This window comes from Xiphias gladius, chromosome 8 (assembly GCF_016859285.1).
Source record: "Xiphias gladius isolate SHS-SW01 ecotype Sanya breed wild chromosome 8, ASM1685928v1, whole genome shotgun sequence".
NCBI classification, from domain to species: Eukaryota; Metazoa; Chordata; class Actinopteri; order Istiophoriformes; family Xiphiidae; genus Xiphias; species Xiphias gladius.
In genome coordinates this window covers 479,530-496,955 of record NC_053407.1, presented here as the reverse complement: position 1 = coordinate 496,955, position 17,426 = coordinate 479,530, and the positions used below count along the sequence as shown (strand labels likewise).

The window sequence follows — 17,426 nt, the reverse complement described above, 5'->3', positions numbered from 1 at the left end:
TTCATGTGTGTTACTTTAATCTCTTCTTTTTCTCTTTATGCATATTTCTGACATGGAACCAAATAATCATTGTTTTCTCTTTCTTTTCTAACTCTTTGTCTATATTGTATAACAGTCCCCAAAGACTTGTGAAATTTGGACAAAATCTGTTCCTCAAAAAATGTTGATAAATAATCAATAAAAGTTATTTTTTTAAAAATCATCGCACATAGTATCGCGACTCTCGACGACAAGACAACAAGTTGTGTAGTGTGGATAGTTCAGAAATCTCTCAACTTTGAAAGTCACAGTGTGTGCATGCAATTAGCTGGATTGATGCTGCCTTCATATCTGCTCGTAAACATGACCACTAATTTAGAAGAAGCAAGTTTTTTGGGAAATAATAACAAAATAGACAATATATAATAGATGAAAATGTGCATGAAGCACATACTATTTTGACATTATGACTTAAGGAGCTCTTGCTCTCAATAAAACACTTATACAATCACAGGAAGAGTTAGTTATTCAAAGAACAAACTTTAGAAAATGCAACAATAGGAAATACAACACTATCCCATCAACAGAGCAAAACGGGTACGGTAAAACAGGAAAGTCAAAAAGTTAAACATGTTCACGTTCTCATAAACCTATGTCAGCAAATCGGAAAAAGGTCGCCCGTTCTCCTTCGTATTGCTTTACTCAATAGGTTCTCGTTATTTGGACAATTTTTGAGTGGGTTAAGGTACCACTCGAGTCTGAAGGCCATAACAACGGTGCGCTCAATTTATTCACCTCTGAGAGCAGTATGTGAGACGAGCCACTTGTGTATAAGTAGTCCAATTTAGACTTCTGACACGTTTCTGCCAAAACGAGAGCACCCTAACGGAAAAAAGCTGAACCGCAGATTATTTCCATCTCATCACAGAGTTTCATGTTTTTAATTTAGGTCACTCCGGAGTGAACGAACTGGTAATGTAAACTGATCCCTTTTTATTGGGGCCACCGTTCGGTTAAAATTAAACATTTAAACATCAAACTTTAGGCTAATACGTTAATGAGCTAACGTAATCAACAAAATGTAGACCGTGTAGCTAAAATGTAGCTAATCTAACGTTAAACTAGATAGCGTTAGGCTAATAGCTAAGTGCTGACTGGTTAGGTTAAAGCCAATTTAGCGGGGGAGGGGCGGTCACTTGAAGAAAGAAAATCATAATTACAATACTGTCATAGTGTTTGGAGGAAAACAAATAAACTCCACAGAAATGTTGGTGCAAATTTGTGTAGTGAAAACATGAGAGCAGTCTGACCGCCTGCGTGTCACATTGAGGGTTGGAGGATCAGAAGTTAAAGAATAATTTAGAGGTGGTTTCATCAAAAATGAAACAGGGTAGAAGAGAATAGTGTCATTAGACAAAGAAAACAGGATTAACTCGGACCGTGTAAGGTCCCTTCCATTAAAGTCAGTACAAACCATTCTATTACCGTCAAAGATAATTAAACCAAATAAAGCTCAAAATCCTATCATCAACTACCATCTTCATATCTCACTAATGTATGATGAAAACAGGTACATGCTGGCGGGATGGACAGACCTGCAACAGAGCTGAGCACAGCACAAATAAAACAGGAATATACTGGCACTGATGACCCTTTATCTGAGAAGGACGGTATTGTCCACCCTGGCCCTGCAGGGACCCCTTTTTGGGCGGGGCCCCCTTCAAATGCCAGTGTGCCAGGAATACTTACCCGTGCTCACCAGCATACTATCCAGCCAGGAATGGTGGACCCTCTCAGTTTGAGGTACAATGTTCTTTCATTCACTATTTTCTTACTTCGATCATTTGTATGCTTTGGAAGTGTTTCCTCTTTTCCAGTTTCTGTACCAAAATGACTCACTGGCCATATATTTTTGTCCTATTTGGGCCATACTGTTGCACGAAATTCCTGACCCCACCCTATTTTTAAAACAAAAACGCTCAAGAATTCCATGCACTATACAAATTGTTTCAAATGCTTTAACCAAACCTCTAAACAGTTGATGTAAATTTTTGCCCGGCTAAGACTGAAGAATTGTTTGCAGGTTCCACTGTCCATGTCAGTCCGCTCAGTGTCAGACGACTTATCCAGACAACCTCCTGGAGCACCAATCGAATCAGTGTCACCTGCTCACTGGGTAAGTCCACATTCACTGTACAAGTATGGCATGTGTTCCACTCTAGCATGTTGGAGTCCATTAACTGAATAAATTATACAAAATGTCAGGTACCAGTAATCATAATGTCTCCAACAGATGATAAATCCTTTGTGCCATTCAGCAACTTTTGAACTACGACTGTTTTTACTTTTGCGTCATCTGGTGTCGATCTTAAAAATGACACAGGGACACTGAGATAAATGGGCCGAGAGCATCCTGAAATGTACCAGTTTTGTGATATGTGGGAGGGAAATTATGTGCTTGGAATGGTAAAGTGACTTCAGGAATCCTTGGTTTCCTCAGCCCTGTCCTTGGTCCACCAGACAGCAGCCATCACAGCTCATTTTCTGCTCCTTGGTTTACTAGTGAACCTGTTCTCTGCAGTATGATGCTGGTGAGTTCAAACACTAAGAATCATGTAACTGTTTCCGTGGAGTAATACAGAATTTATACATTTCTGCTTTGTTTTTATGTGTGTGGGTGTGTCTTGTGTGTTTTTAGGAGGACTTACACATCCCTGTTGCCAGCATCTTCGCACCACAAGCCATGGCCAATCAGCAGGTTCAGGAGGGACTGACTGAAATCACATCCCACAACACACAGCCTGTAAGTTCTACCGTCAGCACAAGGGAAACAGATTTTTTATTCAAGAAATATGAATAGATCTCAAGTAATTATTGAATAGAAGCAGTGGGTGTTGAGCAGGATCAGGGGGGCAATAGTTGGCCCACGGTCACAGATCCAGACTCTGCAGCTCAAGAGGCAGCATTACCTGCAGAAAGCAACATGAGGAGAGAGGAGAGAGACGAGAAAGCACAAAACTTGAATTTTGCTTGAAGTCTAGCTAACTGATTGGTTTCATCAGCCTTCACTGACAAATACAATGAGGTATCATCAGCATAACAATGGACGTTTATGGATTGTTTCCTGATAATATTGTCTAAGGCATGCATATATAAGGTGAATAGAATTGGTCCAAGCAAAGAACTCTGTGATGTGAAAGCAACAGTTTCAGGCCTCATCTCAGAGCAGACAAAAAGCATTCTGAGAAACATAGCAACGGATTTATTAAGGCCTTTGGCTTTTGGATGTTCTTTTTCTCAGCTCAAATGTGACACATTCTGTCCCAGACACATTCAGTGTATGTATCAAACAGGTACACCAGCCAGGGGTAGCAGTTTGTATATCATTTTATTGAGAGCTTACAAGGTCGGCCTCTCTCCTAATTGGATATGCATTCAACAGGGGTGGACTTTACCATGAGGCAAGATAGGCAACTGCCTGGGAACTGAACTAAAAGGGGTGGTGATGATGTTTAAATGTAACATTATGTTACCATTTTAACTCATTTATACCCTGCAATAACTTACAAAATACCCTCAAAGTGCTATTTGTAGCAATCATTGTCAGTATGCCTACTGCAATATAGAAATACTCCATTACTGTTCAAAGAACTTCATTCAAAGTTTTACTTGTTATTTTATTATGTATTATTATGAATATACATTAAAATGATGCTTACGTCAACATGTAAGCATCATTTTAATGTTAACTTTAACATTATAATTTGAACTACCTCATGTACTACTGGGTAGTTTAATCTATAATGATGCATCATATTTTATCAGTTGATATGTCTTAAATGTTAATATGCAAATGTAGTCATGTAGACATATAAAGCAGCATAAAAGTAAATTTTGTTAAGTAAAGTGTAAATACCTCACTTGACTTCACCCGACTTTAATGGCTACATCTCAAGAGTTCGTGGTATTTGTTTTGTGCAAATCCCTAAATCCACCCCCTGGTATTCGGAGAGTTATGCAAGTAATAGGAGGAGATACCGTATGTTAACAGATGTTGATACATATTTTCAACAGGATTTTCCAAGTTCATGCACTTTGCAACAGTCAGTTATGTGTGGAAAATTTTCCATGTCTGAAAAACAGGCGTGAAAATAGCAGACACGGAATTTACAGTCACAAGGAAGGTTGTGGTGGGAAAAAAAACATGACTTCACCTTTAAGCTACAGAAATTTCAACGTGATCAGGCTGAGTGGTGGCACCAAAAAAAAAGAAAAAGCAAAAAAACAGAGGGATTCACTAAATCTGTTTTTTTAAAAAATGAATAGACTAATATAATAGATTACTAAAACCAATTATTGGAAGAATTAGAGAACAAAAATATTATATATACATAGGGAATATGGAATTGTGTTTTTGTGTTTTGTGTTTTGGCAAGACACATTCTCCTTTTACTCTTCATATTAGAAATGTTAATTATGTCATTTCTAATATGAAGTATGATGATAAAAGTAGGGCTGCAACTAATGATTATTTTCATCACAAGTTAAATTGCAGATTATTTTCTCAAGTAATCCTTTAAAATGTCAGATAAAAAGTTAGTTTCCCACAGTTCAAGGTGAGAATCTGCACATTCTCCCATTTGAGAAGCTGGAACCAGAGAATGTTTGGTATGTCTGCATGAAAGTTGACTTCAGTGATTAATTTATGATCAAAATAGTTGCCAATTCATTTTCTGATTTACTTTCGATAATCAACCAATTATTAAAATCTTCTCTTGTCTGTGTAGTTGGTGTGTAGTGTGAGTGGAGGTGGACAGGTTGTGCTGGTTAACCACTGTGAGCCAAGACCTTGGTTCCTTACCCTGGAATCTGCACCAACACACAGAGACGATTGCCCAGCTCAAGGGAAAGGTTAGTTTCAGTTTAGTTGTGTGCCAGGTATAAAATGAAGTCAGACGCATCAATGGGCAGGTAACAAAAGAAGAAGGATCATAGTTTGGTGTCTCTTTGTGTTCTGAAACCCTCCACCAGATCACCTTAACAGCAGCATCACAGAGGAGAAACTCCTGCTGGATCTCCAGTTAAATGACAGTGTGATTACATTTACTCAACAGCATGAATGACTAAAGCTAATAGAGCTGGGTTTCATTTCACTTTTTTGATATATGCTGCCTCCACACCACATTCTCATTACTCATTACTGCCTTATCGCACCAGGTTAAATATGATGCCACTGATCTCCCCTACAGCTTGTATCCTGTAGCCCTGTTTCAGTCAATAGCTCCTCCTCCTGGCCTGGAGGTAACCCTCAGTCCTCTGCTAAAGAGAGAAATGTATAGAATTCGGACAAAACAACCCGACATCCCAGAAGGAAGTGACCATAATAACATAATTGTATTACAAACACTTAAAATACAAGCACCTGAATTTCCTTCTGAACAATATCGGCATGTCTGAATTTGAAACTCGCCGCTGTCTTAAATCTCCTTATATCCACTTTGATATAAGGAGCCTCCTGCCCAAATTACACTTTGTCACAATTATACTAAAGGGTTCTTACAGAAACATGGCTCACAAATAAGGTTTTAAATGCTTCTATTCCCTCTTTAAACAGCTTGTGTTGGATTTATGCTTCACTGGTGACTATCATCTTATCAAAATGCCCCCCCCCCCAGTTGATCACCTAACCACCAACCCATCAAACTCCACACTGATTGATTTCATTCTCACGAATAGACCTTGTAAGAAAACAGCTGCTGGAGACTTGGCTCAGGACATCAGTGATCACTGTGCAGTAGCCTGTATTAGGAATGGCAGAATGAAAACTAGTCAAGGCCGTACAGTGACCAAGAGGAACTTCAGACATTTTACAAAGGAAAGATTTCTGTTTGACCTATACAGCTCACCCATACTTAGTACCTGCTCCATCCCAGACCGTTAATTAGCTCTTTACCCAGATGGGCTGATAGTCACGCTCCATTGAAGACTCACAGAGTTAAAAGAAACAAAACATTCAGATCCACAGTTCTGTCATGAACTATCTAAAACATAACACTGCAGAGATAAAGCCTGGTCAGTAGCTAGGTCTGCTGGTCTACTAAATGCCAGGGTAATGCAGTTTCCTTTCTGGAAAACTGTAACAAGTCTTAAAGGTATAAGCAATTCTAATCCAGTACACTATTTGTCAAATTCAATGAATATCTCCTCCGTTAGCCTTCCATTCTGTGTGTGTGCTGAAAAAAATTCTGTGTTTCTACACAGCCCTGGCTCTGTAAATGGGAAGCAAAGTGTCTCGGACCGAGCCACACAACACTATTCCAGTCAATCAGCAACAGGGGGCGTTTGTGCTCGTGCAAAGGAAAAGGGAAAGAAGAAGAGGGGAGGTGGGGGAGAGGAGGCAGTGGGAGAGAGAGACGGTAAATCTGGCACATACTAATGGATAGTGCCAATTTAAGGATTACCAGGGGAAGGAGAGGGAGCAGTCTACCCTTCTGTCACCACCAGACCGTATGGAGATTTGAATGGGATTTATTGGGGCTGCAGACGAGAGACCACCAGCAATGTTAAGGCGAGTGCATGAAAGGAACCTCTGCCGGAAGTTGTGTGACGGCGGCATATACTCCACAACATAATCGCATTGTGCTGAAGGAGAAATGGCCGAGGAACAGCCAAAGAGAAGAAGGTCAGAAGAACAAAAACTGAAAAAAAGAAGTGCTATGATCAGGCAAGGGCAAAGAGCCGCGTTAACATTTGCTAATGTTTCTGATAGCTAATCCCATCTGGTGAGTTAGCAAGCAGGTACTTGTGTCACATTTGTGTATCCTGTAATGTTAAATTACTTGCCCGAGGACATTCAGCAAACTTTCTGGTTTGCCAAGATATGTTGTTGTTGTGATGTTAGCCATAGTAGCAGGAGAGTTGTGAGTATCGCTGTCTGCAGCTGGTGTGCTGGCTCTGGGAAGCCATCTCGTCCTGTCTGAATGTGAGCTTTGCAGCAGAAACTGGAGCCACAGTCTGCTGTCTCGTTTGTTTTATATCATGGTATCTGTCCATAAAAATGCAAAGGTCTTTACAGCCACCGTTTGCCAGCTACAAATCAACAGTCCTGTCTTCTGTCACTGTAGTTTTGTAAAAACAGTCTAAACAACTAACTCTCAATAGCTTTTACTCCGTCGTGTTTTGGGTGCTGTGGCATGCCGTTTATTTAAATTCTGTATATATTATGTTTGTTTTGCTTCAGCTATGAGAAGGAGTATCTGCCCCCACACCGTATAAGACGCTCTGGATTCTGCCATATTTCTCTTTTGGTCAGCTAGCCCAGTTGTTAGTGTCGTTGCCTTGGCAATCTGTGTCCATGAATCTGGGGGTGGAGCTTCTGGAGGAGCACTGCAGAGAGGAGTGTATTTATTTTGCTGCTGAGTTCAAATATCAACTGGATTGATTGCTTCTCTTTAAGAACAACCCCTAAACCCCACTACCTTTGCAAATAAAATGTGAAAGCAGTGCGATCTCAAACAAACCAAGTACTGCAAAAGCTTATAATCAACATTTTCTCTCTGCTAAACATTTACTTGATAGCTTGATATCACAGCAGCACATTCCTCTCCTGAGCCAGCAGGAGGAGATACACCCACTCTACCCTCTGCCACAAACAGCACTTTTTCCTTTAGGCCTTTCAGTACTTCAATGCACTTGGAGGTTTAAGACAGCCACCAGGTAAAGACAATCTAGATCCTTATCTCCTGACTCTTAGTGCTCCTTTTATCACTAGTTGCATTACCCATATATTGAATCTAACAATCATTATTAGCAGGATACCAGCAGTATGGATGCAGCTCAGCTCATCCCACTGCACAAAGGTGGATCCACTGATAACATGACCAGTCATCATTCAGTATCTAAAATCCCATGCAGAAATCCTTGAAAATCTGGTTCACATGTGACTACATGCTTATCTAGAGTGTAACAGTATTCTCCAGCCACAGGTTTTAGTCAGGCTTTAGACCATGAGATGGTGCAATTACTGCCACTGCAGCTGTACTAAATGATACCATACATTCACTGGTAATGGATGAGCACTGTGCTACACAATCCGGCATATTTGTCTGACAGAACAAAGGCGATCTGTACTGATAGTCCCAAGACAACCTCCCTTGGGATAAACCAGGGGTTAACCACAAGATTCTGTGTTGTGTCCTTTACTATTTACACTCTACATTAACAATATCATCACTCTAACACAGTTTTATAATATCCATTTACATGTGGATGACACCTCCTGTGCCACTACAGTCCCAAATTTCTGACAATTGAGACGTGGAATCAGCAGCTGATCTTGTGTTGAAAAAGGCAAAGACCTACTCTTTCTGACAGGAATGGCTCATGCAGTTTATGTAGCTGAGATATTGTATGTAAGTAGGAAAACTTGGCCATAAACTTAAAACATGAAACACTTGTAAAGCACAACAACAGTATGAAGCGTAAACTATGCAGGGCAGATGAATTGATGGAATTTCGGTGCCTATGCCAGCAGTGTGGTGTCCATTTTAAAAGAGCTTTATTTAAATTAATGGATTTTTCCTGTAAAGCGCTACTTCAATTTGTAACCTTTTCCTTTTTAAATAAAACAGCACTTTGTTATTTTTTTTAAAAATTGTCTATTTATTACCAAAGCATTCATTAGTAATACAAGATGGGAAAAATATGAATGTGTTGCGTTACATGTTGATTTAAGTGACGCTCCTAAAATTTCCAATAGGGAGCACCAGTGCTACTAGTGGAAAAAGTTAGTCTGGAGCCCTGCTTTAATGTATATGTGCTTTTGTTTTGTTTGGTTATGTTTTTTTTTTTTCTTTCTCTCTGCTTTGCACAGGTCTCTCTCACAAAAGAGATCTTGATCTCAGTCAGATTATCTCATTTAATAAAGGTTACATATACATGTACAAAGGTATTACCTAAGTTTCAGTGGTGACAGAAAGCTCCATTAATCTACTGCTCTAAATATAAGCACATTCTTCAAAAAAACCTGTTGAAATCTCCAGCCAAAACGTGACAGGGATTTGAACTAGTGTGGGCTATTTTTGATTTCTGATTTTCTTTGTGTATTTACCCGGCCAGTACACCAGCTGGTTAGTGATACATCACTGTGTATTAGTGAGAGATGCAAAGGAAGTTCTTTGGCTTTTTAAACAAAAATTTACAAAGTTTTGCTGGTGTTGCCAATTGGCATTACAACGTATGTTCTGCCTCAAGGGGTCGCTGTTGTGTAAAACCTACATTTGAACTGCAGTATATTGTTCATGTTGGACAGATGACTGATGAAAATATTGAAAATAACAAATGTGGGATCCACTTCAGTGTTATACTTACAGTGTATAATGCTACATACTGTACGTACTCAGTACGAAAGGATTTGGATGAGGAGATAAAACAACACCCCTTTTTTTTTTCATTTCGTAAAATAAGCCGACCTTTAAAAATGTACCAGTTTTTTTAATGTCGTCTTATCCTAAAACAAACAAGGATGCAAGAACTTTGCCAAAATGAAAGTATAAAATTAGCAAAACTATGATTTTAATTGCGAAATATGTTTAAAAGTAAATAACTGCCGACTACCAATGATTTTGTGCCAGCTTTTGAGCCTTTTGTCCTGAATCGGCAAGGACTCTTGAATCTGAGATGCCCCAGTCCATAAGAAGTCAAAAGAAAGACAATCCCAACAGATCCAACAGCTGCTGGACCTAAACAGAACAAATTAAACAGAACCTGAATTAACCTCAGTCCAGAGAAGTGTGCAACAATTATGATACACAGATAGCTGAAGTTCATGTATTTTAATGTGTTATGAGAACTCATAGCACAACTGAAGCACATAAATGGCTCACCCAAATTCTAGCACGGGGAGAGTACATTTACATTTTACATCTGTTGATGAAATTTAGGTTTCTGTAGTAATCATCTTTTCCTTTGTGTCCAACAGATGTGAGTGTGTTGGGGACTCCCAGCCAGGTAGGAGAGCCAAGTTTGTTCCATTTCTACCCAGAAATCAACTGGCCCCGGCCCCAGCTCCATCTTTACATTATTGATTCATAGAGTGTTATTCATACTTCATTCATTCATTCATATACTGCTTCCCCAGCCCAGCCAGATGGCTTGTCCCCTGTACGATTCCAGAGATCAGAAAGCCAACATGCAGCCCCGAGCCCCTCCAGCACGGTAAGAACTTTGGAACTGAATCCAAAATGTGATTGTTGCCTCCACCATACAGACATAGTAATACAACAAAGAAATCGAAATACAAACTGCGTTAAGCTTCTCATGGACAGGGTTCCATCGCCAAGCCGGTGGTCAGCCACAACACTACATGTACATTAGAGTCTTATAATGACAAGTTTTAATGGTAGAAAAAGTATCAGAATGCCCTTAGAAACTTCTCAGACCACTCCTGCAGGATGATTTCCATTTCCATTCATACGGTGAAATCATATTTTTACCAAAATATGGTAAAATCAAAATTTAGGTCTCTGCGACACAGTGAACCAAATTGATTTTATTTTGAAAAAGATAGATGAATATATTGGGCTTCCATTTCAAAACCAGCTTAATTTCAAGTACATGTGAAATAGGCAGGTTCTGGTAATTGTACCAATCCCAGCTGTTTCCAATCTACACTTATTTGTGAAATGTCTGTATTTATTACTGTACTCATCTCATTTGATGAGAATCATTTTTGCTTCCTTAAAGGCTTAGTCGTCATCAGTAGTATAATGGAACTGGCAACATGGGGCCTCATTCACTAACAACCTGTGTGTGCACGTTGTCATACATATTATAAAACAATGCACCAGGAGACCTCACTGTGGTTTTTCAGTGAGGTCACAGTTAAGTTATTCTCTCCTTTTACCCCCGTAGAGCTGTTGGAACTTTGTGTGATTCAAAGTCCAGGAAACCCTGCCACTGCACCAGATCCCAGTGCCTCAAACTGTGAGCAGACCATCTTGTTGTTACTTGCATTTTCAAGTATCGTTATAGCAGGATGTAGTCAACATGTCAACATGCCTCTGAGACATCATGATTATTCTTTGTGTTGTTTGCACTTCAGCTGTATCTAACACTGTCAAAGATGACCATAAAACATCCTACTATAAACGACCAACTTCCCCCTTTGAGTGATATTAACTAAGGACTTTAGTTTTTTCACACCAAGGTTTTACATCTGTAAAATGGAATCACAGCGGCACAGCTGATAACCGTGTGTTTGGTCTAGTGCAGTATGCATTTCAAGGCTGTCCCGTTCAGATTCACGAAATATTGAAAAATACCTGCTGTGCATGGTTTACTACGGCAGAATGACAACTGCAGGAGAAGAACTTTTAACATCTGAGGAAAGCAGGTGTAAGATTTGTGGCTGTCTTTTATCCTACACACACAGAAGATGAGAGACTATAGCTGGGTCCAAACAGTACGAGAGGCAGACAGAGCGAAACACAAATTAAAAGATGCATTACAACATGATTTTACCTGCGCTCTTGGCTCACCACCTGACTTTTAAAGGCTCACTGCAGCCCAGGTCCAATGCCGTGTGCAAGGAAGCAGCCAGCAATACTTATCAGGTCTCTCTGTTAGATTTTTTGTTTATCTGTTTACAGAAATAATCTAGTCAAAGAACTGCAAAAGTTTTACTATAGATGTCCCACCTTCTTTCATGAGTCATTCAATCTCTGATCTTTTTTTTTTGCTGACATTTATGTATTTTATATCTGCTCGGACTAAAGCGTCTTCCCATCAACCAGTTTTCCGAGTACAGCAGCAGAAAAACACTTTTATTTGCGCTTAACTACTCTCCAGATATCAACAACATGCATCAAAACAAACTGATATCGGATATCACTGAGTGGCAGTTCATGCATACCAGATGGGCTCATTCAGAAATTTTATACTTAGTGAATACAGTGTTACATTTTTCGCTCTTTATGGTAATTTGCGACAGACACTCTCGTCTGTCTCTTTCACTCAAATTCACTGTTATTTCACATAAACACACAAGAGAAGCAGAGGACGCACGCACACACACATACAAACACACACACTTTACATTTTTATGTTGTTTGATGGAGTGTAATATGTATTTGTGTGGGATTATCTCTTTCAGATACTGTGAGTGTTTTGCCACCGGAGTGATGTGCAGCAACTGTGACTGCTCTAACTGCCACAACAATGCAGAGCACGAATTGAAGCGTCACAAGGCAATTAAGGTTTGCATTGCTTTTGATAAAAAACGTCATGAACTTTACAAATGTATCTGTATGGCAGGGGAGCTTTACAGTAGCTCTTTAATATGTCAGGGAATATTTGAATAGGACAGACTAAGCGACTAATGAATGGAAAGAGACTAAATGAAACAGACCCCACACATTAATAACCGATACACAATAACTAATAATACAAAAATAATTACACAGTATCAGCACACAAGGACATATATATTGAGATAAGAAAAGAATCAATGAATGTAGACAGTCAGTGAATGATAATACGAATGAATGGTGAGTGAGTGACCAATGCACACATTAGAAACTGAACCACTGGTCTTTCACTAACTGAAATAGGTTTTGTGATAATATTACAAAGTAAACTTTAGAAGTCAGAGAAATCATTAGTAATGTTATTTAGTTAATTACACAATAGAGTTGGGAAGTGGGAGGGGCTATTTCTGGTGCCCCTGGTTCCAGGCGTAAAAGTCCCATTCATTTTTCCCACAGACAACGTTGCGTGACTCACAGTTAGAGCCCTTCTTTGGCTTCAATCGGTATGAAACTCTCCTGGTTCAATCATCGGTCCAAATGATGAAACTGCATTCGATAAAAAGTCAAAGGTACAACCTTGTGTACATAAAGTTCCTCAGAGGGGAAGCTAACTACGACTTCCGTGATTGTATATGGGCAAGAAGAATCACAGAGCTAAAAATTCTGTCAGCTGTCCAGCTAGCGGGCAGGAGCTACGATTACGATTTTGAGAAAACTTAGCACAATCTGAAAAACACATCTGGAGTCCCATTCCACTTAAGGCTTAAGAAAAAGTAAAGCAGGGTACTGGGGATACATTTAATCATCATCCAGCTGTGGGCTGGTACAGGATAGTTGACTGCAGTGTGAGCTGACTGCTAATCAGTCAGTAACAGCTGAAACGCTATCGACTGGTGTTTGAGCCGCAGCAGACAGTAAGACATGGTGAGTAGGGCTGACAGCACTGATCGTTCTAATTGGTGTTTCAGCCAAGGTGACAGGTGTCACACTATTAGCAGGTCTGATCCAGCAGCACCGTTACAGGAAAACACTCATGGGGAGACATGTTCTTTCTCACACTCTGGTGTGTCCCGAACACACTTCTGTTTTCGTCACTTGTGAGGACAGTGTGTGGACTTACACCAATCAGCCACAACATTAAAACCAGTTGCCGTTGTTGTGGTTGAATGTGTGTGTGTGTGTGTGTGTGTCTATATGTATGTATCCTTTAACGAACACTATTTCCCAAGACGTTCATGAGCTGGCGTAACATCAGGGCTCGCACACGACTGACTGTAATAACAGCAGACAGAGGACTGAACGCTCTACCGGTTTTAGCAGAGCAGAGATACCAGGTAGAAAGTAGAAAAGAAGAGAGCGTTGGTGAGTTTTAGGAATATGGATGAAACCAAGTTAAGATGACGCAAGTACCCTGTGCTGATCTTATAGTGTTTTTCATTGGGAGCTGTAGTGTTTTCTGTGTTGACAAAGTAATCGTTTTTTAACTTTGTGAAAATCACAAAGGGTTAAATTTCTAATAGCCACTAGTGTAGTGGAGCTGATTAGTCTTAGAATATGGAAAAAAAACCCAGAGGAAGACGCTTCATTTTTCAGAAAGACTAAAATCAAAGAAATCCTGAATGAGAGATTGCACTGAGGAGCAGAAGCAAAGTGGAACAGCAGCCAGCCTCTGACGTCATGACTTCAGCTCTCTATGTTCCCTCCCAGGCCCTCCGTCATCAACTGACCTCGACTGGTTCCTTTTAATGTGAAGGGGCAGCTCCTTACAGATATCTGAGGTTGTCAACCAAAACGTGAGCCCTGACGCCCTCTGAAGGAAGTTCATTTCATATTGCCCACTAATATTCGTAATCTCATTCCTTTGGACGCTACAAAGACCTCATGACCAGAGGGCTGGAGCTCCACCCTATTGGTTCCGACTTCATCCTTTCTAAAAAAAAAAAAAAAAGTGCAGATCAGATATGTGATGTAGAGATGCCAATGCATTAAAAAAAAACACAAAATTAAAAATTATTTTCAAATACATTTGACTAATTACATACATGTATATTGGCGGTTGAGGAATATTAACAGTTTTAACAGGTCATTCCCAGTTCTTCTCGCTCTAATCATCACTGGAATTTCCATTATGTAGTCGTGTCTAGGTCGTAACCCAGATGCCTTCAGGCCTAAGATTGCTGGTGGGAAGTCAGGAGAGGTTAAAGGTTGGCACAACAAAGGCTGCAACTGTAAACGCTCCAGCTGCCTCAAGAACTACTGCGAGTGCTATGAGGTTCACACACACACACATACACACACAGTGACCCTGATTTACTTAGATATTCTGGAAATCATAAACAAACCAAGTGGCAGCCGAAAGGTCTGAGTGCTGAAACCGAAATGGAGGTACCGTAGGGGGCATTCAGACCGACGCAGCCTCACTGGCAACACAGGGCTTTATACTCCTTTGAGGCAGTATTTAGGGATTGTTTGCTCGTGTTTGATTGGCCAATGCGGTGTGACGCACCACACTGCATCAAAGCTAGCCACAATCAACTTTTTTGTCAGACTTTGAAAAAATTGGGGAGGCTATATATTTTACTCCAGTGCCGTTGATATGAACACGGCGTTGTGTTACACTCCTTCTAATGGCGCCAAGATGCTGGCTCCAACTACTGGAAGCTACAACTTTATTGAAGTAAGTAATAAAAACAACTCAACTCTCACTACATACACAATGAGTACATTTCTCACAAGCTGAGTTCATGACTGGTCTCCCAGGCTTCAGTACTTTGTTTGGGGATTGACCTTTTTTGCCTGGCAGAGAATTAATACATAATTTGAAATACAAAATGATTGATATGGAAGAATATGGGCAGGTTTTCAAAGTTTTTGTTCATCATTCTTATCTATTTGATTTGTGTTTCATATCCTCTGTTAATGTCACCAGGTGTTTAGTCACTACAAACATCTTTGTTCATTCCAATCATTTTTGCTCCTGCTTTCATTTGTTTATCTTCTTCCACAGTTTCTTCAGAGTGAGTTAACCTGTTGTGTCTGTGTGCAGGCCAACATCATGTGCACCTCCAGCTGTAAATGTGTTGGCTGTAGAAACTACGACGATGGCTCCGAAAAGGGTCTCAAAGAAAAGACTGTCAAGGACAAGTAAGTCAGTCACATTTGACACATCTCAGCCGCTGTAGTAGCTCAGTCAGCCTTAAAGCTGTAATGCTGCTGTTGAACTTACCAGTGCACTAGATAAACCTACTGCCACGTCAGAGGTAGAAACAATGGACTCCATACAAACAACCACGTAAAAAGTTTGTTCTCAAGTGACGTGTAACCTTATATAGCAATTTAGGGGCATTTATTATGCTGAAGATGTACAGGTGCTATTTATCAAGTTAAAGGTTTAGAGAGTTTAAGTGACCATTGGCCTATTTCCTGATTCTGAGTCAAGTCAAGCTCCACTCCCTCCGCCTCACCGACGTACAGTGTGTACGGTCCAATGCCCCACAGGAATGGGTTGCCCGTCGTGTTAATGTGTGTCCGCGTGTTTCCCCAGATGGCCTGTGTCAGTGATAACCCCTGTGGTGGTGGAGGCTGTGTGCGGATGTCTGCTGGCCCAGGCTGAGGAGGCTGAGAGGGAGGACCAGAGCCCCGCCCAGGCTGAGCACATGGTCCTGGGCGAGTTCGGTCACTGTCTCACTCAGATTGTCAAGGCCATGTTCAAGCACGGTACATACTGAGAGTTCAGAATGACGCTGTGGAGACGTCTTTGGGTCGTACTCCCGAACCTCACCTGGTTAATATCGAAGCTCAGCCGTGTTCTCAGCTGCGTATTTGGGTTTGGGAGCGTTTACAGTTCACTATAGATTTTTCTAAATCTGGAGTTTGAAGCCTGTCACATGACAAAAGCAATACACAAAACAATGACTGAAGCTTAGACACAGTTTATTTGCTTTTGTGGCGACATGTGTATGTATGTTTATTTACAGGGTTTAAGTTTTATTTTAAGGTCTGTATTCTTTGCTTAGAAAGCTTTACTGGCCCATGTAAAACTTGGGTTCTTGTTGATTTGCTCCTGAGTGCTGTGAATTTCCAGTTTTACTGTTTTATTGTTAAAACAAAACGGACAATGGATTTTTGGAGGGTTGTCTGTATGATACGTTTAGAGCAGCGTTGCTGCGCTAGTTCTGAATTAAAACTGTTGACCATTTAACATTCAGAGGCATCGTGAATGGACCGTTCCAGTGCTTTCTACTATACATTCCCTATAAGGAGTCACTGCCCTTTGTACTTTAGAAATAATAAAAACATAGACTGACCAATCTGTATGATCGAATGAATGTAAAAAATGTTTAACTTTACCTTATTCATTCTTGTTGTTCCAATTGTTACCTGTTGGCCTGTTTTGGATATTTAAAATATGTATACATGTTTATTTGTTTCTACATTAGCCTTGAGAAGAATTTAGTTTCTAGGCTGAACTGGTTCCAAAATAAAAGTATCGACATCTAGTGTTCTGTGCAGATTTATTTTCTTACCTACCATACACTGGTCCTAACCACAAACCACTTCATACTGGCATTTTTTTTTTTTGCACCCTCTTTTTTAACCCACAGTACTTCACAGTTCTTTTCCTTGAAAAAAATAGTTTCAGGGAACCTGTGCTGTTGTCTTAGTTTAAGAGTGGATCTATGAGGGAAGGGCAGCGTTTGCCAGTGATCTTTCTTCAGGGAGATACACTGCATGAACAAAATAACTGGTCATAGCTTTCTGTAGATATTTTTCATGCCTTCAGTTTGGATTTTACATTACATGGCATTAGTCCAGATGGGAGATGACCAGCACCTGGAGGAGCACCTGGGCCTCCTCCCTGGTGGTAAAGCAGAAAATTCTCCTGAGGTTGTGGAGGAGGAATTGACAAGATTCACACGACCCTCCTGTGCTAGCTGAGCATCTGAAACTAAGAGCAATTTATCAGGCAATTCACAATACATGTGTGAAGTCACAACGCAGCTAATAGAAAACCTGATCCACTGAGCCAAGAATCCAGACCCTCCAGTTCAGAGGCACCTGAATTGTCACTCTCCAGCATCTGTGAAGGGGCTGGAGGTAGACAACCTTACTTTCAGGTGGACCTTCTACAGAGCTGGGGTC

General features: G+C 40.3%; 1 protein-coding gene across 3 annotated transcripts; it reads left to right on the top strand.

The window, feature by feature from the left end:
• Positions 1 to 752: 752 nt before the first annotated feature.
• Positions 753 to 16,783, top strand: tesmin (testis expressed metallothionein like protein). 3 transcript variants are annotated; one of them, XM_040132118.1, is made up of 13 exons: positions 754 to 951; positions 1,550 to 1,782; positions 2,063 to 2,155; positions 2,480 to 2,570; positions 2,678 to 2,782; positions 4,767 to 4,890; positions 9,959 to 9,987; positions 10,118 to 10,194; positions 10,891 to 10,962; positions 12,131 to 12,233; positions 14,419 to 14,556; positions 15,331 to 15,428; positions 15,829 to 16,783. In XM_040132118.1, the coding sequence occupies exons 2-13, from the start codon at positions 1,565 to 1,567 to the stop codon at positions 16,010 to 16,012; spliced, it is 1,332 nt and encodes a 443-aa protein (XP_039988052.1). In that variant the 5' UTR covers positions 754 to 951; positions 1,550 to 1,564; the 3' UTR covers positions 16,013 to 16,783. The 3 variants fall into 3 exon arrangements, with proteins under 3 accessions (XP_039988053.1, XP_039988052.1, XP_039988054.1); XM_040132119.1 differs by lacking the exon at positions 14,419 to 14,556 and having other exon boundaries at positions 753 to 951; positions 15,292 to 15,428; XM_040132120.1 differs by lacking the exon at positions 14,419 to 14,556 and having other exon boundaries at positions 755 to 951.
• The last annotated feature ends 643 nt before the right edge of the window (positions 16,784 to 17,426 follow it).